Below are 27,801 nucleotides of genomic sequence, written 5' to 3' on the forward strand. Positions count from 1 at the left end.
GGTTCTGTCTGACTCCCCACTCTCTATTCTGGTTTCGAAACCGTTCCGGGTTGTAAGCTAGGGCAATTTTAGGGCTCACCTATTTTATTTTTCTATCCTGGGGATTATATCTTTCTCTGTTTTCCAGTGTCAGAAACCTTTGTTTCCTAGTTTTGGTCCCTTTAATAGTTGCTTCAGGTAGGAAGGCAGACCTTCTCACTGTTCTTCCAGAATGTTCAGAAGCAGGAGCCCTTCAGTTGACATTTCACATTTCCGTTATTTTGTTTAGAAGTTAATTTTCCTGACACGTAAGGGGTGTGGTGGTCTTTGTCTTTTAGTATAAATCATTGTGGGTCTTGGTATCTTGGTAAGAAGCCTCTGTTGCCCATCTGGGAAATCATACACTGCTGGGGAATAGATAGTACTGTTCAGTTCTCTTCTTTGTAATAGAGGGAGTGATGTCCTAAGCAGAGGTGATAGAGATTTTTTGCCTGACTTGTGGCATCATTTCTTAGAATATGCAGCAACTTGGCCATTGGTTTTCTTCCACTGCATGTGGTTTTAAGCTTATTTTTCAACTGATGAATTCACCACCTACTCCATTCTTGGGTTGTGAATCCATAGGCTTGAATTCTGTTCTGAGTGCCAAAACTTTGCAACTGCTGAGTTGGTTGGTTTTTTGCCTGGAAAATTGTTAGGGCAAAATTGATATTTTGATTGGGGAGAGAAAGAGGCAGATTTTCAGATGAAAGCTGTTCCACCCCAAATAATGTAAAAAAAAAAAAAAATTGGCTTATTATCTAAAGGCATGGATAGAATGTATCATGAGAAAGAGAAAGTTCATAAATAGTAAACTTAGTGGTGAGAGGGCATTATAAGACCACACATAAATAGGGTAGCCATATGTACTGTTTGCTAAAGACCGTCCTGGTTTATACTTGTTGTCCTCGAATAATTAACATCCCCTTTTACTCTTGGGCATGTCATGGTTTTGATGTCTATCCGTAATACTTACGCACATACAAAGTCATCCCAGTTATAGCTAATGGTTTAAAGAATTCAAAGTAGGTGTTAATTCCCTGGCTGTTGTTGTTGTTGAATAACGGATTTACTGTTTACGTTGTATTTTTGTTGAATGGTTTATTATAGTGACTAATAAATGTGTGTGTACGTGTGCATGTGTGTGTGTGGTTTTATTTTTTTTAATTTTTGGTATTTTTCCTACAGATGATCTCAATGCCACCCACCAACACTGCGTTTTGGCTGGTTTACCACCTCGATTTAGTTCCACCCACCGAGTGGCAGAGGTAAGTGTAAATAAAAATGTGTTTCAAACTTAATTGGATGTGACAGTAGTGGTTGGAATGAGCAATTTCACATAGAGTTTTGGAAGAGTATTTGATAGGAAAATTGCTTCCATCGAACTTGACTTGAGCCTTTATTTACTTGCTTTTTCAGCTTTGGGTTGTGTTGGATACAGTTTTTAAAAAAAGTGTACTCACAGCACGGGATAAGTGTATTTTGCTTCTTTGGGGTTATGTTTCTTGGAGAAGGTAAAACATCATCGGCAGGTGTTCCTAGTTAGAGATTTTCTAAGGGGTTTGTATCTGTCAAGGTCAAGGACAGGAGATGGCCAGCAGGAAATGGGGTGGATTTGTGTGCTTGTGCATGTGTTAGCTGTGACTGGCTCTGATGGCTGGGAATTTACATTTCCCTTAACTTTTTGGTCAGGCTTCTGGGCATGTGAATGTAAATTAAGGAGAAAGTTACAGTGTGCCAAGGAATTTCTGAGCTCCCCAGTTGTGTTCCTAACCCAGACTTTATTGCTCAATTCTGCCACCACTTGCAGTGGCTGATGGTCAGCTGATTAGACCAGTTCAGAATGGTAACCTAAGAGGTGAGGAAAAACTCTGAATAGTCACCCTGGGGTACTAAGTGATCAGTTAAGAAGGGTTCCATAGAGCAGGCGAATAATCATGAGAAGGACGACAAGTTGACCTCGTATCCAAACTTGTTACCTATGCTTTTGCTTTGTAGGTTGACTTTTCATCATACCACAGGGGGATCAGGGTGCGAAGTTGGGCAGAAGGGATACAACAAAGTAGCAGGGAAACACAAGCACAAGACCTTTTCAGTCCTGAGACTGAGTCTGCAAGGCAGTGGCACGTCTTTTGTTAAGTCCATAGCTTTTCTCGTGAACTGGCCACGTTGCTATGGGACAGAGCGGGCACGAGTGTCTACTCAATCAAGATGCCAGCCAGCCCATCAGACATTCTTTCCTGCCTTCCTCATGTCCCTTTCTCCTCTCTTCTATTCACTCATCTAAATATTTGAGTGCCAAGGGGCACCTGAGTTGAGCCTCCGACTTCGGCTCAGGTCATGGTCTCGCAGCTCGTGAGTTCGAGCCCCGCGTCGGGCTCTGTGCTGACAGCTCGGAGCCTGGAGCCTGTTTCAGATTCTGTGTCTTCCCCTCTCTCTGCCCCTCCCCCGCTCATGTTCTGTCTCTCTCTGTCTCAAAAATAAATAAACATTAAAAAATAAACATTAAAAACATACATACATACATACATACATACACACATATGTACATACTTGGGTGCCTGTTGTGCATTCAGCAGCATTCCAGGCTTGAGAGATGGAATCATCAGCATGACAACCCTGGCCACTACCTTTGTTGAACTTGCATGTGAGTCAGGGAGACAGATACCAAACAAAAAGACACACAGGTGCTTATCTTAGAGACCTAAAAGTAAGTTCTCTCAGGAAGTTGCCACGATGGCAGGACTGTCTGAGTGGAGGGAGGAACATAAGAATGAATGCGAGAATGAACGAATTAACTCTTTATTCGATGCTTTCCGTGTGCCAGGCTCTTGGCCAACTCTCAAGCCTGGGTGATTTAGGGATGCCATTACCATTAGTAGAAATGGCCGTTGAAGACATTAGGGGAAGACGATAGTGCATTCGGTTTTGAACAGGCTGGGTTGGAGCTGCCCCGTGGAGCGGTCCAGCAGGCAAATGCAAGTAAGCGACTAAAACTCTCCTCCTCCACCTCCTGCCATAAAAAAAGTCCGTACCTACACAGACCTCCAAAAGGGGCCTGCCAGAGTACGGTTTGAACAGTCCCCCTGTAGTCTTATTTCCTTTTTTTCCAGGCAGACCAATTTTATTAGAGTAGCAGTGCTTTCAGAATATCCTGAGGTTTAGCATTTTCTGCTTAGTCACAGCTGTATTTGTATCTTCTCATTTTTAGGCAACATCGCGAGCGTTAATTAACTTTTAAATAGGGAGGTGGGGATATATGGTAATGCTATTGGGAGAAAACCAGTATCTCAAATCTAGGCCTTTTATAATCTCTGCACTTCAGTTCAAGCCACAAGATATATTTTTTTACTAATTAGACACATCCGATGTGAACGATGTGACTATCTTGCTTTCTGAAGTATAGATCAGGTCAGCAAACCGTGGCCCATGGGCCGTAAGATCTTGGGGCAACTGCTCAGCTCTGCCATTGTAACTCCAGAGAAGCCAGAAACTATATGGAATCAAAGGAGTGTGGCTGTGTTTCAATTAACATTTTATTTTTAAACTCATCATTTAAGGTGATTTTTTATTTCCGTGGAAAGTCAGAACTGCTGATGATCAATGCTGGTAAAGTTACAGTGAAACATACATTCATATAGTTCTGGAAGTTTTTCTAATCGGCATACTTTTTGGTGAACTATGTGGGGATGTGTTCAACTACCATAAAAATACTCATATTTTTGATCTCATAACACTATTTTCTTTTGACTCAAACCTAGGAAACCATTCAAAAGAAGTATATATGTATATGTATGTATGTATGTATGTGTATGTGTATTTGTATGTATGTGTATATATTTATATGTGTATATATGTTTGTATCTATATACATACAAAGATGTTTAGAGTGATTAAGAGTAGTGAAAAGTTGGGCAGAACTTCGGTGCCTTTGTAGTACATGACTCCTTAATTAAATTATCAGCTCAATGAGCAATCATTGAAAATGGTAGTTTTGAATACTTACATACAGAGAAAAACAGAATATACACTGTTGTGTACTGACTGGTCACAACTGTGTGGACAAAGACTCACGTGCAATGAAAATAATGAAAATAGGGAAAGATGACAGGATCATGTTTTTATCTTACTTAGAAATTCTTATTTCATGATATATTATTGTTTTCAGTAATAAAAGAGGGAAGAGACTTTTTTTCTGACATGAAAGTTACATTGCTGTTTCCCTCGATAGAAGAGGGGGAAATCCATGCAGCATTATAGCCCTCACTTACTTTATAAATGTCTTCTTTCTTGTTTCACCTGTGCCAAACAAAATGATTTGCAATTTTCTGCCTATTCAAAATATGTAGGAAACAGACTGTCTTAAGGAAGCGATGTTCTGAAATTCGTTTTAGTTAATCAGGGAAGAAATCTATTTAGTGTTTTGGTTACATGTGACTAGATTATGTCTGATGGCTCTTGACCTTTATCTGATTTTAGTTTTCTTCCGGTTGGAACAGAAGAACTCCATTCTCCCGAATATCTTTTTTTTTTTAAGTTTCAATTTTATATATCATTATATTTTGAATAGGTAGTTACTCAAATGGTTCAAAACCTAAAAAGGACCTAAGAATAAATAGTTTCAAGTCTCTGTCTTCCTCCTAAAGCCAATCAGCTCCTTCTCCCCAGAGAGATAACACTTCAACCCAGTGTTATCAGATTCTTAGTTTTCTTTCTGTGATGCCTAATACATATACAAGCAAATATGTGTTGATATTTTTTATACAAATGGTAGCCTACTCTATATACTATTCTGCACTTTGGTTTTAGTAAGCCTTGGTGATAACTGCTTATCAATATATAAGTCTCGGAGTAGACGATTTTTTTCCGATATGACACCACAAGAACAAACAACCAAACAAAAAATAGATATATTGGACCTCATCAAAGTTAAAAACTTTGATACTCCAAAAGGTTCCATCAAGAAAGTGGAAAGAGAAACTGCAGAATGTGAGAAAGTAGTTTCACATGACTTGTCTCACGAGGTATTCGTGTCTAGAATATATGAATAACGCTTACAACCATTAATTAAAGAGATACATAATCCAATATTTTTAAATGACAAAGGATGTGAATAGACGTGTCTGCAAAGCAGGTCTACAAACGGCCAATAAACACATGAAAAGATGTTGAACATCATTAGTCATCAGGAAGATGCAAATGAAAACCCCAGTGAGATATCACTTCACACCCGCTAGAATGGCGATGATTAAAATCACAGTAACAAGTCCTGGGGAAGATGTGCAGACATGGGAACCCTCACGCGCTACTGGAGGGAATATAAAATGGTTCAGCCACTTTGGACAACACGGTGACACTTCCTCAGAATTTTCAATACCATATGACCCAGCAGTTCCATACCCAAGAGAAATGAAAACTTCTACATGAATGTTCTTGGCAGCCTGATTCATAATAGCTGCTAAAAAAAAGGAAACATGAATGTTCTTGGCAGCTTGATTCATAATAGCTGCTAAAAAAAAGGTTGGCAGAAAGGGGAGGAGAAGACATAGAGTTTGTACAGGGGTGCAGAGTGTGTTTTGGGGAGATGACAAAAATATTCTAAAATTAGTTGTGAAAATGGTCACCTAGGGGAGCCTGGGTGGCTCTGTCGGTTACATGTCCGACTTCGGCTCAGGTCACCATCTCACAGTTCCTGAGTTCGAGCCCCGCGTCGGGCTCCGTGCTGACAGCCCGGAGCCTGGAGCCTGCTTCGGATTCTGTGTCTCCCTCTCTCTCTGCCCCTCCCCTGCTCGCACTCTCTCTCTCTCTCTCTTTCTCAAAATAAATCAACGTTAAAAAAAAATTAGAAACAAAACAAAACGGTTGCCTAACCTAACTGTGAATATACTAAAAACGATAAATTGTATGCTTTCAAATGTGTGACTTCTATGACATGTGAATAATGTCTCAATAAAATTGTTCCCCCAACCTCTGCCAAAAAAAATAAGCTTCATTGTGGGCTCTTTACAACAGATAAAACTCTGTCCACCCAGGGAAAAAAAAAAAGTCCCCCATGTGGCTCCACCATAGTTTATTTAACGGGTCCCCTTTTGATGGGAAATGCAGGTTGTTTCCAGTCTTTTGTCGGGATAAATGCATTGTAACCTCTCATGTAGGTCACTTGATACTTGGGAAAGTAAAGGTGTGAATACAACATGTTTATAGACAGAATGTCTTTTAATAAGAGGTTGTAGGAGTGGCTCAGGGACAAAAGTGAGTGGTGACTCAGCGCCCCTTTTTGTTTTTTCTAGGTAGCAAATTGGAGCTGCCTGCCGATGTGCTCCCGGCACTTTGAGGTCTTCATATTAAAATACGTATTAGTCAGGCTTCTGTTTTTGTCACCGTAACTTTGTTTTTCCCAGGCTTATACGTGACACATTGCGTAAAATGGCGGTAGCCGCCCAATTGATTTTTATACCAGGGCACTAGAAGGTTCTAAGACATCTGTTTGAGTTATACGTATTCAAATAAAAACACTTGCGTGATACCTTTTCCTCACCGGGTCTAAAGGACATTTGTAGCCCTTTATCATTCTAGGAAATCACGTTGCCACCGTCCGCATCCTCTTTTTTTCTGACATAAGTCATTCAGAGGAGGAGTTTGTCCATTTGACCTCTGCTTTTCTCCCACAGACACAGAGAGGGACGAACTAGCTATCTGCCCCTGCCCACACCAAGCTGCCAAGTGAGGCCTTTGAACAAGCCTTGAGGGCATGAGCCATGTGTTCTCCATGATGAGAAGAACCTGTTCTACCAAGGACTTGCAGCCGTGAACTCTATGGTTTTTGCAGAGAAGGAAAATGAGTCCTTTGCCCTGTGCTTATAACTTCACTTTTTTGTGTGTGCCGTTACCGTTCCATTTTGTGGACCGCTGAACTGATCAGGCCGGTTACTTTTCTTTCCCATTTTGTGAGGTCCAGGGCACTTACAATGAAGTCAGTGTCTTTGACGTCTTGGTTAATTGGTGATTCGTCCAATAACTACTCACTAAGTTTCTTTTATATTTAGTACTTGGTTCTAGATGCTGCAATATGCGTAGAAAGAAATATATAATAAGGGGCTCCTGGGTGGCTGAGTCAGTTAAGCATTCGAACTTTAGCTCAGGTCATGATTTCGTGAGCTCGAGTGCTGACAGCTCAGAGCCTGGAGCCTGCTTCCAGTTCTGTGTCTCCCTCTCTCCCTGCCCCTCCCCTGCTCGCGCTTTCTCTGTCTCTCTCTCAAAAATAAATAAACGTTAAAAAAATGAAAAAAAAAAAAAGAAATATACAATAAAAGTGTGTGTGTGTGTGTGTGTGTGTGTGTGTGTGTGTGTATACACACACATGGCTTTAGCCTCAGGGGGCCCACTGTTTTGAGATATAAGGCCCATATAATGAAAGAAAACCAGCCAGAAGAGTGGCCCAAGTGAGGCCAAGCTGGCAACACAGAGCCCAGTGAGCCGGCCACTCTAGTGTTTCTTAAGTTGAATAGGGGCTGAGCCGTGGGGGCAACAGGTGAACATAATGGACAAGGGACAAATGTGGATACCCCTAGGACGAGTCGATGGTGAACTGGGATTTTGCTCCTCATCTTGATTGCTGGTTCTGTCTCTGCAGTGCTCCGCCGGAACCTTGGATTATATCTTACAGCGCTGCCAGGTGGCTCTGCAGAATGTCCGTGACGGGGCAGACGGTGGTGACGTTTCCTTGAAATCCCTTGAGCCCGCGGTTCTGAAACAAGGAGAGGAAATCCACAATGAGGTGAGGACTTTCAGGAACCCGGGAAGCTGCCTGCCAGCTAACAAATTGATCTGCCGTAATTTCATATGGGTATAAGACCTGAAATTCCTCAGTGAGCGATAAAGAATAGTTTATTACTTAACAACGATAGCAGCAGCCAGAGTATCAGCGGTTGTGTGCCAGTTGGGCAAGCCTCTCTTTCCACGGGGCAGCACAGAGCAGGCCCGGTAACATAACGCACCTGCAAGGGTTGGGTTATAGGAGAAGAACAAAGGGAACCCGAATCTCTTATAATAGGCAGTAAGCATGGCTGACATTTGTTCCAAACAAGACACCGTCTTTATCCTCCAAGTCTGTTAGCATCCCTGCCCGTTGTTCTGGAGACGAGCTATCTCTTCCAAGGCTGTTCTCTATACCAGCCATTCTTGCTGAGATAGAGGGAAGTCAGTATCTTGCTCACAAGGCGCACAGAAGCACAAGACCCATGAAGAATGGTCTTTCTGCAAGGACCAAAGGGAAGGGTGGGCGGACCCCAGGAGCAAGTGTCCGTACCTCGCTTTTTGTTTACAGAATGAGGTGTGGGTCTGCAGTCTGTGAGACCAGCAGCTCTGGATCCCACCAGCCAATGTTTCACCACCTGTGCTGCTCTCAGGAACACCCTCTCAGCTTTTTGCTTTACCTTTGGACCGTGCGTATTGTTGTCTACTTAATACTCTTAAAAACTCGGCTCATTTTTATGTAAATAAATTTTCTTTGCAAAGGAAGCTTTGTATTACCACTTTAAGAAGCGAGCCGGTATCACTAGCCAAAAGAAAAAGGAACCAGAGAGACCTCGCCAGTGTAAACAGAGCAGTGTTACTACCTTCCAGCAGATTCTCTCGCCGGGAGAAGGCTCTGAGCCTGAAGTCTCCATTAGTCATGGGAAGCAGGGAGAGCAGCCTACAACTCCTGTGTTTTCTAACAGTCATTGAATTCGACGTTGAAAATGGATGAATTTTGTGGCGGGCAAATTAGATCTCAAAACAAAAAAAAAAAACTTTAAAAGGAAAAAAGAGGTTCCCGAGTCATGGAGAATTGTTGAAGGTTATCACCAACCCGAGACTCTCTCTTTGTCCGGATTGGAAGGATCGGCGGAGAATTTGGAACACAAAAATGTTCTCTTTCATCCTTCCAGCAAGTAATTACTACTGATTGCGTGCCTGGCACTCTTCTGTGTGCTTTAGGATGTAAAGTTTACGGTAGTTTACGAGAGTAAACTAGGCATCCTAGGCCAGGGAGAGGACAGATAATAAACTTAATACACCTGCTCATCATATAGTAGGTTCTTGAGATAACTAGAAAACATCCCCACTGAGAAGATGTGCTGTGAGCAGGGACTTGAAAGAGATGAGGAGGAAGCCACGTAGATATCTGGGGAACAGTATTTCGGGTGGAGGGACAAACTGCCACAAAGACTGTGAGGTAGGAAAATGCCTGGTGTTTCCAGACTAGGTAAGGGACAGTCTAGTTCAAATGGCAGGAGCAAGGCTGTGAGTTCGAGGACATGAGGTCACAGAGGTGGTTCTAGGGGCCTGGGGAATAGCAGATTGTATCAGTCCTTGGAGCTCCCCGTGAGGACAACCACTTTTCTGTTTACTCAGAGGGAAGTAGGGAGCCACTGAGGGCTTTGGAGCAGAGGAGAAACCATGTCTGCTCCCACGAGGTCATACAGTGTCTTTAAAGAGATATTTAAGATCTTGCGAATTGCCCCATACCTTGTGAAACATTGCCACAATCTCTGGAACAAAAGGCAAAGAAATTCTTCCTTTCAAGGAAAGAATAACCACTTCTAATGCTAATAAGCTGCACTCAGGACTGACTTTCTTCCCTTCCCTGTACCTGATAAGTGCCCCATTTTCTCTCCTATCTGTCCTTAAGTAGAGACACTGCTGATAGCTAGAACCTCAAGAAAGATAAGCGTTTTATGGGCCCGGTGACCTCACTGAATTAGACTTGGGAGCAAAGTTATGTCTTCCTCCATATTTGCAGTAAAGAAATTCTGGTCTGTAGTAAAGAAATTCTGATTTTTTCCTTCTCTACAAACCTTGCAATGTCAGGATTCAGGCCAGCCGAATGGGTGCTCTTTTCAACACTCAACATGAGTTATTCCCTGCGCCCCCCGCCCCCCCTGCCATTTTGGTCTTCCGTGACTGGCCGAGATGTTTTGTTATCATCAACGGGTGGGGGAAATCTGTAAAATCACACTGTTTATCTAACAGTAGAATATTGTCATCTGAGCCCAGTAGCTTCAGCAAGTGACTGGCTGCTTTTGACACTGTGTACTTTAGCGAAGTGGGATAGACGTGTATCAGAAGCCTTAGCCCCTTGAAGCTAGTCTAGAAATCGAAGGCAGAGAGAGATCATGAATCTAAATATGGTGTGTGCTCACCTTGCCCAGCCCCCCAGTCTTTGATTCTTCAAGGCCACCTCCTTCATATGAATTCCATATGCCAAAGCACGTTATCATATACTGTTTTTTGGCCCTACGCGCTGGCCTGGGATCGAGCACTGACATGATCACTTTCTTCCGTGTCCTGTTGTGAAACAATAGCATCATACATGGTCCATGATCGTTCCCCCTGGGTTCTTTATTGTTCGATTTCCTCTATCTTAAAGGCCATGTGCCTTTGCTGCACCAATTACAGGATGAAGCCCTGGGTTTTATGTGTTGCAGGCCTTCAGGCTCTGTGGGTGTAGATGTGGCTTGTTTCCTTTAGATGGTTTCTAACTAAGCAATTTGGGAACTGTGGGGAATAGACCTGAGTACCTTTAGAAGGTATTTTCTTTCCTAATTAAAGATGCTTAGCAAAGGTTTTTGTTCACTGATAAGCAGAATCCTCCTGCATGTTATTATGCTGTTTTGCCTCTTAAAAATGGTTTGGTCTGGGGCACCTGGGTGGCTCAGTTGGTTAAGCGTCCGATTTCAGCTCAGGTCATGATCTCAAGGTTCGTGAGTTCAAGCCCCGCGTCGGGCTCTGTGCCAACAGCTCGGAGCCTGGAGCCTGCTTCGCATTCTGTGTGTCCCTCTCTCTCTCTGCACATGCTCTCTCGGTCTCTCTCTCAAAAATAAATAAACATTAAAAAAAAAATGGTTTGGTCTGGTCAGACCTGCATCTTCCTCAGAGTTCCTGGGAAAGAGCCTTCATGGGGTAGCTCTTAGTAGATTGGACATTAGCATCTCTCCCTCATCTAACATCTTGCTCAGTGAAATAACTTATTTCAGGTGTCGTGGTGAGACATTAACCCCAGTGGGCATGTTCACGCATCCCCTGAGGGACCTGCGTGAGCTGAGCTGGGACCAAATCAAGAGCCCCCCACTGACTTGGCAGAGAAAAGTGGATGACAGTTGCCTACCTGTAGAAGTGATGGAGGCGTTTACAATGAGTGGTGAGGTAGCGTCTCATAAGTCACGATTTTGAACTTTGCTGTTGAATGCCTGAGGTTTCAGGTAGGTGGGTGGATTCCGTTTCTTCTTCCCCTTCAGACTTTTCCTAGACATTTTTAGGGGAAAAGTTTTTCTTGACTGATCTTCTCTGAGACCGTTCCAGGTACAGATTAGTTAAGAGGGTGATGAAAGACAGTTGTCCCAGCAGTCCCTGTTGTGAGACGGACACTATTGTGAGCATGTTTTCATTTTTCACTGATGATTGAGAAGGCCCTTCAGGAACCTGCAAGGCCTCTAGGTTGTCGGTAGGCCTCGGCTAATTGCTCATCTTTGTATTGTAGCTGCTCAAAAGATTGAATAATTGTGAATTTCCTTGAAGGGCCTGTCCAGAAGGTGGGAGTTTGGTGTCTAAGCATCGTGAGCTCTGAGAGAACCTCAAAAGAGTTGCTATGTGTTGTCTCCTTGACGCTCCCATCTCTGGGGATCTGCATCACCCGTGGAGTGTTCGTGGCCCCAAGGCAGCCATTACCCTCCTCAGGGTTTGTCTCTAGGTTCTGCTCTGATAGTTCTGAGCTTCCCGGTGCCGGCGGGGGGAGGGGGGAGGGGAGTGAGGGACCCCTGGGTGCACCCTGGAGAAGGGATGAAGACCCTACTCCTTTCATGCTTAGAACTTTATTGGTCGGTCACTACGGTTGACCTTTGATTGTTTTTTCAACCCCGGAAGCGATAAGGCTTCCATTCTGTTCCGAGTCCTGACGCTTCAGCTTTCGTGGGGTATCCACCCTGCGGCTTTCTTTTCTTAACCCCGCAGTTGAGGGAGAAAAAAATAAAAATAACTTTTTCTTGTTTGTTTGTTTGTTTTTGTACCTCAAACTCTGAATCAAATGGCTGGAAGTATTGTATGCTTCCTTAATTAATTTTAAGGAAGCAGCCCACGACGTCTGTTGGCAGTGGGGGAAATGGCGAGGGTGACATTTGTTTAAAATCCTGTAATTTTTTTTTTTTTTTGCCCACAACATTGAAATGAAAAAGTCAGGTTATGGAGCCGAATAAAATACACGCCAGTGGATTTGATGCCCAGAAAGATTGTATCTCATGGGAAGTACTTCAACTCACGAATAAAACTCTGCCGGGAGTAAGTGCTCAGCGTTGAACTTTACTGACTGGCCTCTCTGGAAGGGGGGTGGCCATGAATTGACATGGATGTTAAAACTTTTCTTGCTGAGAAAATTTTATCACGTTGTGAGATCCTTGGGGACAATAAGTTGTAGGCCTTGTGCAGTTTGCTTTCTTAGCATCTGGTAAGTGCCTGGCATATAGTAGCCCGTTCATTATTAACTCACTAGTCCTCACTCTAAATCTATGTGGTTATTATGTGATTGTCTTTATTTTACAGGTGACATAGCCATTTGGTACTGGAGCCCAAGTTTGAACTGGCTCCAGGGCCCTTATTCTTTTTTTTTTTTAATTTTTAAAAAGTTTATTTATGTAATATTTTTTGAGAGAGAGAGAGAGAGAGAGTGAGCAGAGTAGAGGCAGAGAGAGAGGGAAAGAGAGAGAATCCCAAGCAGGCCCCACGCTGTCAGCGCAGAGCCCGACGCAGGGCTCAAACAAACCATGAGATCATGACCTGAGCTCGAATCAAGAGTTGGACACTTAACCAACTGAGCCACCCAGGCGCCCCGGTTCCTTATACTTAACCATGGCACCGTCTGCTTCAACGGATAGCTGGGCATCTAAGGAGGAAGCTGAAGTCCTGATTTATTAAAATGGATGGGGTCCTCCTTTGCATTCTTGTCTCATAGCAGAGTCTCCAGGTATGCCCCTCTCCTTCCTTCTGCGGCTTTAATTTACTGAAATCTAGACCCTAGTGTACCCCCAATAGGTTGAATAAACTAATTACATATGCTGATCTGTTTTATTTTTATTTCTTGGGATACCACGATTGCCAGGGCTTATGAGTTTTGTCTTCACCAATGAAAATAACCAGCCCCCAGATAAGAAAACCTTTTCAAATCTTTGCAGCTTGCCCTGACATAGGGCGTGATGCTTTGCTAATAGGCTGTTCCCATAATGGGAACCAATTTCACACAAAATCTATTAAATAGAACTCTTCTTGTAGTGAGTAATGTGAAACCTGCATCTTCAGAGAAGTTGAACTACCCTGTGTTCGCTCTCCTCTCAAAGCAGTGTGGTTTACTGCTGTTACCAACTGTCTCTAAATACCACAGATAAGTTTCGGCAGCTATTGTCTTAATATTGTCCACATTCCTTTTTTTTTTTTTTTTTCTGTTTAAACAGCTTTAACTGAAATCAGTTCTACATATCAAACAAACATTTAGTTAATGTAAACTGAAACCCTTTCATATGACTGGGTGTTCTCAGGTTAGTTATTTGAGCCATTTTCACCATTGGTAAATCTTCACAAGTTGCTTTTGTTTGCCTCGCGAAAGTTCAATATGGATAAATACAGAAATTCTTTGTGGTAACAGGTAAAGGTTGTACTAGTTGGACTGTCTAGGGAACACGATTACCGTAGCAAAAGTCAGACGACCCAACATTAACCTCTAATGTGAAAGCTCAACATTTCTTTAGAGGGCAGAGGTCAGAAGAGTTGTGGGGATGAATAGAGTTGTACGTTGACAGTAAAATTTGATTAAAAAAATTTTTTGTTAACGTTTATTTATTTTTGAGACAGAGAGAGACAGAGCATGAACGGGGGAGGGGCCGAGAGAGAGGGAGACACAGAATCCGAAACAGGCTCCAGGCTCTGAGCACAGAGCCCGACGCAGGGCTCGAACTCACAGACCGCGAGATCATGACCTGAGCCGAAGTCGGACGCCCAACCGACTGAGCCACCCAGGTGCCCCTGTAAAATTTGATTTTTCAAGGTGAAGATGAGTTTTAGAAGATTTGGAAAGTGGATAGAAAACAATTTCTTACCCTTCCAAAGCTTTACTCAGCCTCTCCTCTGCATACATTGGGGTTATTTCATTTGCAAGGGACAAAAAAAAACTCAGCCTGAATTGGCTTAAGTATAAAAGGCTTCTGGGACTCCTGGGTGGCTCAGTTGGTTAGGCATCCGACTTCAGCTTAGGTCACGATCTCGCGGTTTGTGAGTTCGAGCCCTGCGTCGCGCTCTGTGCTGACAGCTTAGAGCCTGGAATCTGCTTCTGATTCTGTGTCTCCCCCTCTCTCTGCCCCTCCGCTGCTTGCACTCTCTCTCTCTCTCTCTCTCTCTCTCTCCGTCTGTCTCTTTCTCAAAAATAATAAATAAGCCTTAAAGAAAATGTAAATAGGTTTAAAAAATAAATAAATAAATAAATAAATAAATAAATAAATAAATAAATAAATAACTTCAGGAATAGCTTGATCAAGAGCCAGGTGGTATCACCAGCACCTGGTTTTTATCTTTTTATCTTGCAGTTGCTTCCTACTGGGTTGTCTCCATTTTTCCCATTTGGTGGTGACATGGATATAGAATGCTTTTCCTGAATCTTCTCATGGGACCTAGACTTAACTGTGATTGAACATACCGCGATTGTCTCCATACCCAGTTCTGTGACTAGAGAAATATGGGGGGGCTGATTGGCTGACACTTGGGCCATACACTGCATCCCTGGTGTTGGAGCTGGAGATCTACCCAGACCACGTGGACTGAGACTGGGGAAGGGGGTCGGTTACCAAGTGAATAGTGAGGTTTTGCTAGAATAGGAGGAATGCTAAGGAGGCAAATAATAGCCATAATAATAACCATATAGGTTCATAGGAAGGAAAAGCAATTGTTAATGCCTTCACTCTTCTTTCTACCTATTGACATGTGCCCTGACTTGAAAAGTAACAATTTGAATGGCTGTAGGTTTAATGGATGCCCCATAATTAACTTTGCATTGTTTAGTTATAAGGGCTAGGACTCTCACCAGCTCCTCCTGGCCCATGGTAAATTCTGTATTTATTTTAAATCTAAGAAATCTTGAAATTGGCTGTCTCGTAGTATATGTCTGTTTTGCTCTAAATATCAGTCTTTAATAAAGATGTTTAATAAAGATATATTTTGGTTCTATCTTCCCTGTCCCACATTGCGCAGGCTGCTGTATACTTCAGGATCTCAGTATTTGTGTTTTGGCTTGCCTTTTTGTAAAATGTATGTATGCATGTATGTATGTATGTATGTATTTATTTAGAGAGGTAGAGGGTGCAAGTGAACCATGGGCAGGAGAGAGAGAGAGAGAGAGACAGAATCCCACGAGGGGCGGGGAGGGGTGGGAGAGAGAGAAATGGGGCTCACCCGGGGCTCGAGCTTACCCCGATGCGGGACCCAAACTCACGAACCACGAGATCATGACCTGAGCTGAAGTCCGACGCTTAACTGACTGAGCCACCCAGGAGCCCCTTACGACCGCTTTTCTCTTGGCTTTGCAGAAATGCTCTGGAGACTCCCCAAGTTCTACTGGAAACCAGTTAGGCTGAGCTTTCCTCACCCTGTGGCAATTAAGCTACTGGAGGAGAATCGGGTGACAGTGTTGTCCTTGATTGTCCCTCATGAAGGCATTGTAACAACTGCCTTCTCTTTATGGCCCACAGGTTGAGTTTGAGTGGCTGAGACAGTTTTGGTTTCAAGGCAACCGATACAGAAAATGCAGTGATTGGTGGTGTCAGCCCATGGCCCAACTGGAAGAACTGTGGAAGAAGATGGAAGGTGTGGTAAGTACCAGAGGTCCGGGGCCGCATTTTCTGGGACGCCGGGCTGTGTGACCCCTCTGCTGCCTCATTTGCATAGGCAAATACATAATTCATTATTCCAAATTATTGAGTTAGGTAACTGTTCGCCAGGAACAGCCAGGATTTTGCCAGGACAAGCTCACTTGAGTTCAGTGGGCATTTTCTTGAGTATTTCCCACATATAAGGCACCATGCTGGACGCATGGTAGGAAGTGACGAGGAGGGAACCACGATGGAACGGTAAGATTTAAAATGCCTTTGCATTTTTAGATGCACCGGGCACTGTTCTAAGGGCTTTCCCTGTATTAACTTCTAAAGTTCGTACAGCAGCTCTACGAGGTGTAGAAACCCTTATGAGCCTTAATTTATAGATGTGAAAACTGAGACATTGAGAAATTAGGTGCCTCGCCCAAGGTCACAGAGTAAGCAGCAGAACAAGATGGAGACCCTGGCAGTCTGGCTCTGTAGCTTAACTGCTGCATTCAGTTTAACAAGGAGAGAGACATGAATATAGCCAGGTGTTACATTAGCTAAAATGAAAGCCTGTAATAGAGATTAAAAAAAAAAAAAAAAAAATCACAGGCCAGAGGAGGGAGTATTAAATTCAGGCCACTGGACCAGGACTGTTGTGAAACAGCAGATGTTGCCTTTGGGGACTTTGGATGGGGAGGCGTAGGGTCAGATAGGGCATTGGGAGAGGAGCATTAGGCTCCAGGAACTGTACAAACGAGACTGGAAATGGGGCAGTCCAGCGCGGCCAGGGCGAGGGATCGGGGGGTGGAGTCAGAAACATAGCTGGAAGGCAAAATTGAGGCCACTTGCCAGTTTTGAATTAAGTCTCAATTTAAATAATAGCAGTAATGGCAGACCCTTATTTGATACTTATTAAGGACCAGGCACTATTCTGAATGTTTTATGTATAACTTATGTAACTTTTACGGCAACCCCATAAAGTAGGTATGATGGTTCTCCATTTCATAAACCAGGAGACTGAGCCACAAAAGGTTTCCATAACTTCCTCAAGATCACACGGCTCATAAGCGGGGGAACGGGGATTTGAACCCAGGAAGGCTGGCTCTAGGGTCACGCCCTTCACTGCCTCGCTGCTCTGCCTCCAGACCGTTGAACTTGAAATGTAGTGGAAAAGTGGTAAAAGCCTGCTGCACCCTGGAGGTGGTGCCCGCACAGACTCAGACTTGTTCTGGAAACAAGGATCCGATCTGCGCAAGTGGGGAGCTGTGGCCAACCTCTGTTATAAAACCGAGGTTTTATAATGAAAAAACCAAGTCACCACCCTGGAGGGGTCTTAGTTTGAAAGTCCAGGTCGGAATCTGGACCCTAGCTTTCCAGACATCTCTTCAGATGTTTAAATCATGCCTTTCGATGGATCTGTGTCTGAGGAAGGAATGTTAATAATCCTTCTTTTATTGTACTAAGGGTATCACAAAAATGGATTCTGCCAAAGACCTGAACCTCAGTATAAAACCGAGCATTGTAAAACTGAGTTGGAAGTAATGAAAAAATCCATGCTTAAATCTCCTTAGTTCTATTCCTAAAATTAGCCTGTGTGGAGCATGCTACATTTTTATGGAATGTATATATGAAGGCAACTTCATTTACAGGGCATATTTTTTTTACGATGTTCTTCTCGGCTTGTCCATTTACATATGAGTTGGAAGAACCTCTTTATTTACCAGACTTTGAGTCTAAGACATCAGGTGGACTTTGGGATTGTAACTTGACGACTCCACGTATTAGAATTGGCAAATTAATGAGGAAAGAAGTCGCTGATTTTGTAAAATAAATAAATACGTCACTAAATAAAAATTTATTTTTGCACCACTTTTGTTCAAGGGTTTTTTGGTTTTTGTTTTTTTGTCTTTTAAAGAGAAGTCTTCGGTATTGTGAGCTTACGGATCATATTCATTATGAATTCATTTAAAAGATTTAGTTGTCATTTTTTTTTTTTAATCGGACCATGGCACATCAGTTAGAAGGAATATCTTCTGTTTACTTTATAACTCTTGTGTAAAAAATACCCAGAAGAAGAGCAGTCTTGGGAATTCTCCAGAGCGAGCTTCCTTGCAGTTGGTGTGGCATTACTGAGTGTTCCGAGTGAAATCAATGGTCCCAGTGTCTCTCCTCAGCCAGCCTCAGGGTGATCATTATCAGCAGAGTGGAGGTTTGGGCCAACATAAAAGGGATGATCCTTCTAAATTAAATTTAAGCATGGCTCCAAGCCTCTTTAAATGACTTTTAACAAATTCATAATAATTTATTTTTGCTATTGGAAGAGACAGAAGACCATAGTCATTGGGCAAGCCTATGGTTCTGTGGCTCTGTTAGCTCAGTGCCATCTGGTATTTGTGAACTGGCCCGGCCAGTTCAATTCCTGCTTTGTACCAGCCCACCTCATATGTTTGCACTTGCAAGCAGTAGGGGGCAATGTTGAGCTACCTGTTTGAGGCCTCAAGATGCCGGCCTTTCAGGAAAATGCATACAAATGTACCATTAACTGTCAAGAATTATCCCTGTTGCTTCAAGTTAGCTGTAATCTCCAAGATTCCATAACACAGGAAATCAGTTGTGGGTTAACAAATTCAACAGCAATTTAACATAAAAAGTGCAGTGTTTGGTGCACATTTGGATTCTATAGAATTAGACTAATCTGAACAGCGTTTCTGAATGTACTCCCTTTGCTTCCAGGGAATGTATTACTCAAAATCGTTATCCTTCTCGACAAATGATTCTTCTTTATCTCTGTGCTTTTTTAAAATGGTAAAAGCATGTGTGTGTGTTGTGGAAAGGCTTCTCTAATTAGTGCATTTTGTCTGTTCTGCCCCGTAGCGTGGGTCTCTTTCGGTGAAAACAAAACAAAACCAAAAAAAACCCCAGGCGATCTGCACATTACTTTTCACCTTTTGCTTATGAGTAAAGCAGCCTTGGACGGCCCTCGTACCAGGACTTGTGTTGTGATTTCTCTCTGTCTCTGTGTTGCCTTTTTTCTTTTTTCTCCCCCCCACTTTGTGGTTGGGACGTGTAGTCTCAGGTTGGATGCAGAAGAACGGAAAATGCGCTTTGAAATCGCCTTTCTTCCATTAACGGTAATTGCTTCACATGTCATAACCAGTCGCGTATTTCAAAAAGTTTAGTCCACTGCCTCTAAAACTCCTCCAGCCTTTGCTTCCCATTCCCTGTCCCAGCAAGCACTGTTTTTATCACACTGTTTATTCTTGCCATTTCTCTCCCCGGGGATAGTTTTACCCTGTGCTTACTCTTGTGATGTAAATGTTAAACCTTATATTTGAATGGCATTCTGATAAAATATCATATTTTCCCTGAATATTACCTCATGAATTTATGAGCCATTGAGCCCGAAGCAACACAACCCTTTCTTACAACCCAAGAAGTTAGCCTTGCCTTTTCTCTCTTCTTTGCTCCGTCTTCAGGAAGGCACTATAATGCCAGAACACTGTTCAAATGTGTGCGTTTTATTTTATTTTATTTTCTCCGGCCAGCCCACCACCTCACAACCAAGATTAGCGTCTTAGGAGGAGACTCTCCAGGATAAGAGAGAGTTACCATTTGAAAGAAACCGTACAAGCTTTGCTTTCTGGGTAAAGAGAAATATGAAAAGCCGAAGTCTCCCGTGAGGTGAGGAAGTCTTGCTGTAGCCAGAGATCCAACGGATAGGCCATGTGTCTCTTAGGGTCTGGTATCGCGCTTTGCAAAACTGACATTTATTTTACCCATAAAAACGTTTTAACACCATCAAATTCACAATGAGACGGAAAAGAATGCTAGGTGCGATGGCCTCTTAAATTGACGACATTTATTCGTTTCCTTTTGACCTTAAAAAACAGAAGGTCAATTTAGTGTAATCCGATGGAAATATTCTAGGATAATTTCCGGAGTCGACATTTTCGGAAGTACTGATGATTGATATACTGGAGAGAAATTTCTTCATGCTTTTCCAGGTCCTGATCATTTCGAATGTTTTGAATTGCATTTCATGTCTTGACAGTTCTTGCTGGGGACCACAGTGCATTTATATGGCAGTTGGCCTTAATAACCTTTATTGACTTTAGTGGGTAGGAGCCAAGATGGGATCATTTTAATATATCCGTTTTGAAACGGTGTAAAACACAACATGTAATTATGTTAGGTAAGCTATAGGTAACTTAAATTCTACCCATTTGCGTTAAAATTTTGGCACAGGAGAGCAGAGAGACGTGGAAAGTGAGTAGGTGTTTTATTTAATTCTGTTACCAGTTTCTTGTTGTTGAAGTCTTAAGAGAGGAAATGGACTTACGGACGTAAAGGTTGTCCTTTACAAGTCAGTTATAATAGTTTAATTTCAAGATGAGTCATATGTTTTTCCTTGTCATTTTGGCCTGTGTAAACCATCTGGGAGAGTTCATGCCAGGTGGCTGTCCACTGCTGTCTGGTGGAGCCTTTCTTGGTGTAGGTGACACAGTCATAGGCAGTGATTGAGCTGAAGAGCAGTTGTTTTTTTTTTTTTTGTTTTTGGAGAGATTAATGACCCTATCATCACAGTGTGTTAGATTAAATTCTTTGTAGCTGAGTAGAGGAACGAGGCTGCTTTCTCACATGCTGAAATTATACTGAGTGTACCGGTATTTGCTATTCTATTACAGTTCCATTAGCTAAGTTCATTTTAAACTATCTTCTAGGATTAAAGATTTTGGGGGGTATGAGGAAGAAAGCGATATAAATGTTAACTTTTTGTCCTTGTTGATAGTGAAGTCACCAACTCCTATTTATATACGTGTGTGTGTGTGTGTGTGTGTGTGTGTGTGTGTATCCCTTATGCCGTTGATGTATATACTAAATTACATTTGCAAACATCACCCTGTCTTCCATTTTTCAGCATTAGCATTTCTGATCTAGGAGCAGAGTATATTATAGTAATTTAGGAATTGGTAGGAGACGTCTGGTGGTTTTAAATGAAAATTTAAGTTCCCTTCTCAACCCTTTTGGACTGGTACAGTGCTGAGTGGCTCAGAATAAGCACAGATTGGAAGCAGGTAAACAGTCACAAGCACCCAATAATTCAAATTATGTACACAGACACTGAGTTCGGGGACCCCTGTGTTTATGTGGCTTTGGAAATTTGGGGAAAAAAGAGAAAGAAAAGGCACTTTTCAGCTACAGGGGCTAAAAGTCCATGGCTCACATTTTTTATTATCTTAAAGGTGCTCATTGAAGATTGGTTCTTTCCATTCTCCTCTCTCCCCACCCACCCACTGCTATTCCCCACAGCTGTATTGTTCTATTAAGAGTAAAATATCTGAGGGGAAATTGTACGTGTAATTCAGCAATGAATTTCTAACAGGTTTTGGTTCCTTCTTTGATTGCCTTCTAAATTTCTCACAGAGTTTTCCAGTTTTTCCCTCAGTTGCTGCAGACTTAGTAATGAATTAAAAAAAAAAAAAGCATTGTGTCTCCTGTCTTTTTGGGAAAAAAATTTACAATTCCAAGAGAATTCAGGCTTAAGCTTGAGAAACAGAATGTGCATCGAAAGCACAAAGGAGTATGTTTATGATTCTCTTTGAAGTGTTTTTGCAAGTGGATAAGGAAAATTTTAGAAACCGTCTGATAGTGTTCAGGGTAAATACTTAAACCCCTTTAGAGAATTTCACACACAGATACTGTGCAGCAGAAAAAAGGGATACTTATGTTTCTTAAAGCTGCTACAGCCTACAGCTTTGTACTTAAAGACAGAGGTGTTGAATAGAATTCTACTGAGGATACATCCAGTGACAATATCTCCAGGAACATCAGAGCGAACCAGTGGGTAGGACTTTCTGTTTTTAACCCTTACATGAGCTGTGTGAGACTTGAGCTCTATTGGTACCAAGTACTAGGATGTGCCTGTTACATCCCCGGCATGTTAAGAGGATGGCTCAGGTGCCTCTGCTCTGCACACAATAGGAACAAGGCGAAAAACACCGAACATGGTGAGACACAGTGACGGAAGCCTGGAAATTCCAAGTGAAAGGCTTGCCGTTTCTCTTAACTCTTGTTAGCGTGTGCAGAGAAAAACTGGAATAAACAACCAAGGTTGCTGTTTTAGCCTTGATTTGATTCCATAGGCTTTAGCTCCATTTCGCTAGCCTGTGTTAGATACATACACACACACACACACACACACACACAGACACACGTCTGCGCACGCACACATGCACCTTTCACACGTGTTCTATTTTCTTTCCGATAGACAAATGGGGTTGTTTTAAATAATTTTAGCGACACTAGGATTCAGATTGATGTGTGAAGATCCTGCTACTTTACCCTGGGGTGCTATTGTAGCCTTGGCTGCTGGAATTTATTTTGGATTCTTTCGACTAGCAGCCCATCACAGCATTTCAGATGTGAATCGGAACCCCTGGTGTCAGATGGGAGTGTCAGTAATTTCCGTTTTGGTTTGTTTTTTCCTGGAAAAGATATGGCATAAAATAATTGTGTACCTTATTTGCTCTAGTCCTTTTGGCCGGGGGTGAGGTGGGGAGGGGGGCATTACCGTCAGCTCTAGCCTGTCCTTTATCTTATTATAAATACCTTTGAGATATTCCAGAAGAATCTTTGTCTAGAAGAAGGAAGTTATGTTAGAAACAGATCAGCAGACCTACAGTTTTGAAAGAAAAGCAAAATTTCCCAAGGATGTGTGCCAGCTGTTGGGAATATTCTCAAGATTATAGGATCTCTTTCTCCCCAGGTTGGTTCGTGAATGGTTCCTAAAACTGTTAACCCTCTGAAGAAAATTGTTACGATGACCAAATGAAAACGTCGGTAACATATAAAATACTGCACACACGCAAGGCGTCACCAAAGTAGTGATTTTAGAAGGAAGCGTAGACAGTCCTCAGTTTAGGAGCCCTTACTTAGAGGTCATTTGACTGAGTTCCCCTTAGTGACACACTCTCTTCCTTTTCCTCATTTCCCTTCCTTTACAACCGGGGTCAGTCTTGGAGGTAGAGGGACTCAATGAATCGAAGCTCAGTGCTACTCTGGTAATGTTTCTACCCCACTGTGGGCTAAATACTTTGGGAAGCTGGGCTGGGAATCTTTCCATATTTTGCAAAAATGTCTCTATGGAGAAATGTGCTCCCAGTGCCAAAATCTGACTTACCAGAGAGCTCTGGGAACACATTAAGTCAGCTCTTCCGTGCATTAAGGGTAACATAACCATGATCCTGCTCTCTTTTTGTTGACATCTGCAAAAGAATGACCTTTTTTTTTTTTAAACCAAGGGAAACTTGATACGTTGCCCTTTCAGTATTCCTGAAAGTATCTCTGTGATCATTTGGAGATGATGTTTTTAACACCATCGTTCCCCTAACACGTAAATTATGATGGACTTTTTTTGTATTTCCTCTACATGATCTCAGCCCATCTGGAACCACCTGTGACAATCTCATTTGTAAATTTTTCCTTGATGTGTATAAAAATCTCAGATAACATCCACCTTGTTTTGGACTGATTGACAAAATTAGCCTTCAAATAAAAATCTGGAGTATTATGGAAATATTCAAAATTAATTTCTACTGTTACAGGCATATCTGCTCTGCTTATGAGGACTTGGAACAGGTGGTAGGCTGATATTACACATCCCTTTACTTTAAATATTATTAATTTAAATGTGCAATTATGAAATACCCAGAATTATGCATCAGATCTCTAACAGATGTTGGGGGATTAAGAGGGCTTGTATTTTATTTAATGTCATCAACTTTTCATGCAGTTAACAGTGAATTTTTTAATGGATGGAGTTGATGGGATGTTCCAATGTCTGCAGTAGGGTCTCCTGTCTTGGAGACCTGAACAGTAGTTGGGCAAGGTGGGCTGTGTTTAGCTGTCTAGTAATAATGTCTCAAATTTAACATACCTCAGACCAAACTCTTGATTCCCATAACCCCCCAGCCTTTCTCCCAGTATCACACAGGGCAGTAATTTGCACTGTCCAGTCGCTCAGCCTATAACCTTGGGGTTCTTTTGGCTTATCTCTTGATTTATCGGCGAATCCTGTTAACTCTGTTTTCTAGATATTCATGATCTGGCCACCTTTCACCATCCCCTGTGCAGCTGCCTTGATGAGAACCACCATCATTTATAGAAATAGTCTCTCTGCTATTACCACCCTATGTCCATCCCTGTCAGAGTGTTCCTTTAAAATACAAAGTCTGGTGTTTCACTCCCCCGGCCCAAACTCACTATCAAGTGCAGATATCCAGCTTCCTTGCATCGGGGCCCAGTGCCCTGCAGGGTCTGTCCACCCCCACCCCGTACATTATTTCCCCTCCGTCCCAGTCCTCCACTCGCCTTCTTACTGTCTTTAGGAACACGCCCAGCCTCCTCCTGCATCATGGTCTTTGCGTTCGCCGTTGCCTCTGTCTGGAATATTCTGCCCTCTGTTAATTTGCATGACTCACTTCCTCCCTCCATTCGCGTCTCTCTGCTCATGTCACTCCTTGGAGAGAGCTTCTTACGATAGAGAATGCCTTGCCCGATTCCACCTTGCTTCCCATCGCTTCCTACCATCTGCCAGGATACTTGTTTGTTATCTGCTTCTACCTAATATGGTCTCTGGGAGAGAAGGACTTTGTTTTATCCGCTGTAATGTCTCCAACTCTTACAACAGTGTCTGGTGCAGCGTAGGTCCCCGACACTTACTCGTTGAAGAAATGAATCGATGTTAGGTCCACATATGAGTCCAGCTATTTCCTCACGCCCACGGGAAGCGGCATGGTCTTTAATCAATCCCTTTTAACTCTGTACATTTCCCTAAAATATTAGGTCCTGCTTCGTAGGAATATTCTGGGGGGGGGGTCAGTTTTATTTTTAAACAAATGTAACCCTCCCAACAATACCCCTAAACGCCTTTAACATTTAAAAAATATGGGGCGCCTGGGTGGCGCAGTCGGTTAAGCGTCCGACTTCAGCAGGTCACGATCTCGCGGTCCGTGAGTTCGAGCCCCGCGTCGGGCTCTGGGCTGATGGCTCAGAGCCTGGAGCCTGTTTCCGATTCTGTGTCTCCCTCTCTCTCTGCCCCTCCCCCATTCATGCTCTGTCTCTCTCTGTCCCAAAAATAAATAAACGTTGAAAAAAAAATTTTTAAAAAAATAATAATATCGAGAGTACAGAGGACACATGAGAATGTCCTGTTTTATGCCTTTGGCATTTACACGGAGAAGACCAAGCGGCCGCTGGCAGACAACTTACGCAAATATGAAGGAAAAAAATGTTTTAAGCGTGAGACGTAAGTAGGTTATTAGCAACACTGCTCCCAGAACTTAGAATTGTGGTGTTTTGTCTCACTCATTGGCATCCCTCATATTTTAGATTTCCCTCTTCTTGGAAAACTTTAGAGTCAAACTGTCAAGAAATTAAATGAGTTCTCCCACAAAGCTTGGACTTTTTATTACCAATTTCCAAAAGTTATATAGGGAAAGCAGTATGTGCTGGACAGGTTTTGGGCACAGAACTAGGGAAATCTCTGAGGAGTAAACTGACTTCCGCTAGACAAGCTGAAAACTGATTAAAATATTTATCATCCTTTGGGTATGCAACAGCTTTTGATGATGGAAGGCATATTAATATTCATCTTTGCTGCTTGTCTACACTTCAGACGGATCCCAGGAAAGGATGTTCAGATGACCAGTTTTCTTTCCTCACCAGGAGTCCTTGAGACCCAGTACAACTTGGAACCGAGAAATGCTTGTGATGTGATTGAGTGAGCTTTTCCTCTGGGGGCTGGGGATGGGGGAATCCAAACCAGGAGAGACCTTTGGGCTGGAAAGCTTTAAAGGATTACTGCTTTCTCGCAGGAAGTCTTTTGCTGGAACAAAAGGAAAAGTTTGGTCGTAATTTCACAAGCCGGAGAACTGCCGTCGCTGAGTCCAGGAGGCAGAACCTGGCCCTTTGGGTGAAGTGGGGGGGATCGGAGCCTTACACAGGATTTCGGGGTGGATGCCACTGGGGGCTGAAGATTTCCCGTCTCTTTTCACCTACGACTGTGAAGAGAGAAGGAGAGAAATAGGTAGTGTTCACTGTTGACCCCAAGGTCTTCTGACTGGTTGCTCTGGAGTGTTCTGCCTGACTCTTGTCTTGAGACAGAGTAAATATATATGGCATCCGCATAGCTAGGCCTAACTAGCATAGGATGGCCTGCTGTGGTTCTCAGGATCGGTGTTTAAAAGTTTTTTTCCGGGGCACCTGGTTGGCCCAGTCTGTTAAGTGTCTGACTTCGGCTCAGGTCATGATCTCTCAGGTCCGTGAGCTCGAGCCCCGCATTGGGCTCTGTGCCGACAGCTTGGAGCCTGGAGCCTGCTTTGGATTCTGGGTCTCCCTCTCTCTCTCTGCCCCTCCCACCCCCCCTCAAAAACAAATACGCATTAAAAAAATTTTTTTTTAGGTTTCTTTCCTTTGACGGGAGAAAGAATCCGGCTTAATTCGTTTAGTTAGTTAAGCAGTGTTGTTTTCTGTCTAGATTAGAATAGCCTTGATTACATTTTGGGTGGGGTGCAAGTAAGACCTCTGAAAGAAACTGACCCCTTTATTGAGCGGTCTGCAAAACCTGGAAATTGAATAGAATGTTCTCATAAAAAAGGGTATGGTGTTAAGACCCTTACTTTCTATCTTTTAAATCTGAAACGTCAGAATCTGCCCCTTTCTCATTTTTGTTTTTATCATTCCACACTGAGACATTTCTATGGGCTGTACCCTAAAATATTTGGACAGCAATTATATCTGCAACCTATTTCAATAGAGTGGCATCAGGAAAGAAATTTCCATTCTTCATTCTAGTCACTTCCTCATTCGCCTGCTCCACTTTGTGCAGATAAGTGTGAAGTTCTACAAAAAGCCAGGACTTCTGTCTCCCAGGTTGATAAAGCACAAGGCTGTAAGTAATTCAGAGGAAGCAAAATCAAAGGGGAGAGTGGATTCCGATGTAGGCCTTCGGGAATACGAAGGGTTTTGATAGATGGAGATGGTTGGAGGATATTCAGAGATGCGAGAAGCAGAGACATTGTAGTGGGAAAACACAAAATCTGCTCCCAAACTTGATTAGACTGGATGGAGAGTGGTCTGTGTGAGTCCAGTAGCGAGAGATCAGATTAGGAAGATTAGCAAGGACCCGTTTGTAATGCATTTCTTGGCAAAATACGGGGCCTTCCCCCTTTCACGATGCCTTCCTGTCATAGTCCTGGAAGGCCAGTTGTAATCACGTGCACCTAAAAATAGAAAGAAAACTATTTTATCATCTTCATTGGCAAAGGGGACACAAGTCAAAATTCGATTATTTGCACTAATGTCAAGACCCGTCTGCATCCCGAGGACAGAAAATAAGCAACTCTGCGCATTTGCACAAGACCTTGCAGAAGACCTCATTACAGACGAGTGGATGTTTGCCCATCAAGCTCTTTGTTTCTCACAAACGGAACACCAGCCGAATAATTTTGGATTTCCGTCAGGGGATGGTTCTCCCCACGGGCGAACCATTTAAGACTCTCTTCCGTTTCGGAACCTTAGGTCCATCTCATTTTATTACTCTTATTATCATTATCATTATTATTATTATTATTTTTGGTACGGGAATTGTATTCTGGAGGAAATGACAACTCCACTGTCTCTGGTAGAGGCGGCAGTTTTGAGGACTGAAATACGTGCATGAAAGTATTTTGAAATACAGCCAAAGTGTCATTCATGAGTTATTTGATTTGGTGCAGGATAGCGGGTGTGGTAATCTATCATTTCCACTGCTGAACTAGACTAGTTACTTTCCCACGCATATCTCCCCATTCTTCGGCTAATGGCCCCACATTAGTGCTTGGACACTCCATGCTGTCCCCTCTTCGCC

At 42.8% G+C, this 27,801-nt stretch overlaps 1 protein-coding gene across 3 annotated transcripts in view; it reads left to right on the forward strand.

Annotated features, from left to right (window-relative positions):
- The window catches only part of FTO (FTO alpha-ketoglutarate dependent dioxygenase), a 395,157-nt gene that overhangs the window by 176,749 nt on the left and 190,607 nt on the right, over positions 1-27,801 (forward strand). For all 3 annotated transcript variants that reach the window (XM_047078416.1, XM_047078419.1, XM_047078418.1), the window contains 3 exons: positions 1,207-1,286; positions 7,652-7,795; positions 15,783-15,902. In XM_047078416.1, the coding sequence (XP_046934372.1) occupies positions 1,207-1,286; positions 7,652-7,795; positions 15,783-15,902 (344 nt within the window). The remainder of the gene's footprint in view (positions 1-1,206; positions 1,287-7,651; positions 7,796-15,782; positions 15,903-27,801) is intronic.

This window comes from Lynx rufus, unplaced genomic scaffold, assembly GCF_022079265.1.
Source record: "Lynx rufus isolate CCGP_SWC_20201006 ecotype Redwood Valley unplaced genomic scaffold, mLynRuf1.p SCAF_16, whole genome shotgun sequence".
Classification (NCBI taxonomy): domain Eukaryota; kingdom Metazoa; phylum Chordata; class Mammalia; order Carnivora; family Felidae; genus Lynx; species Lynx rufus.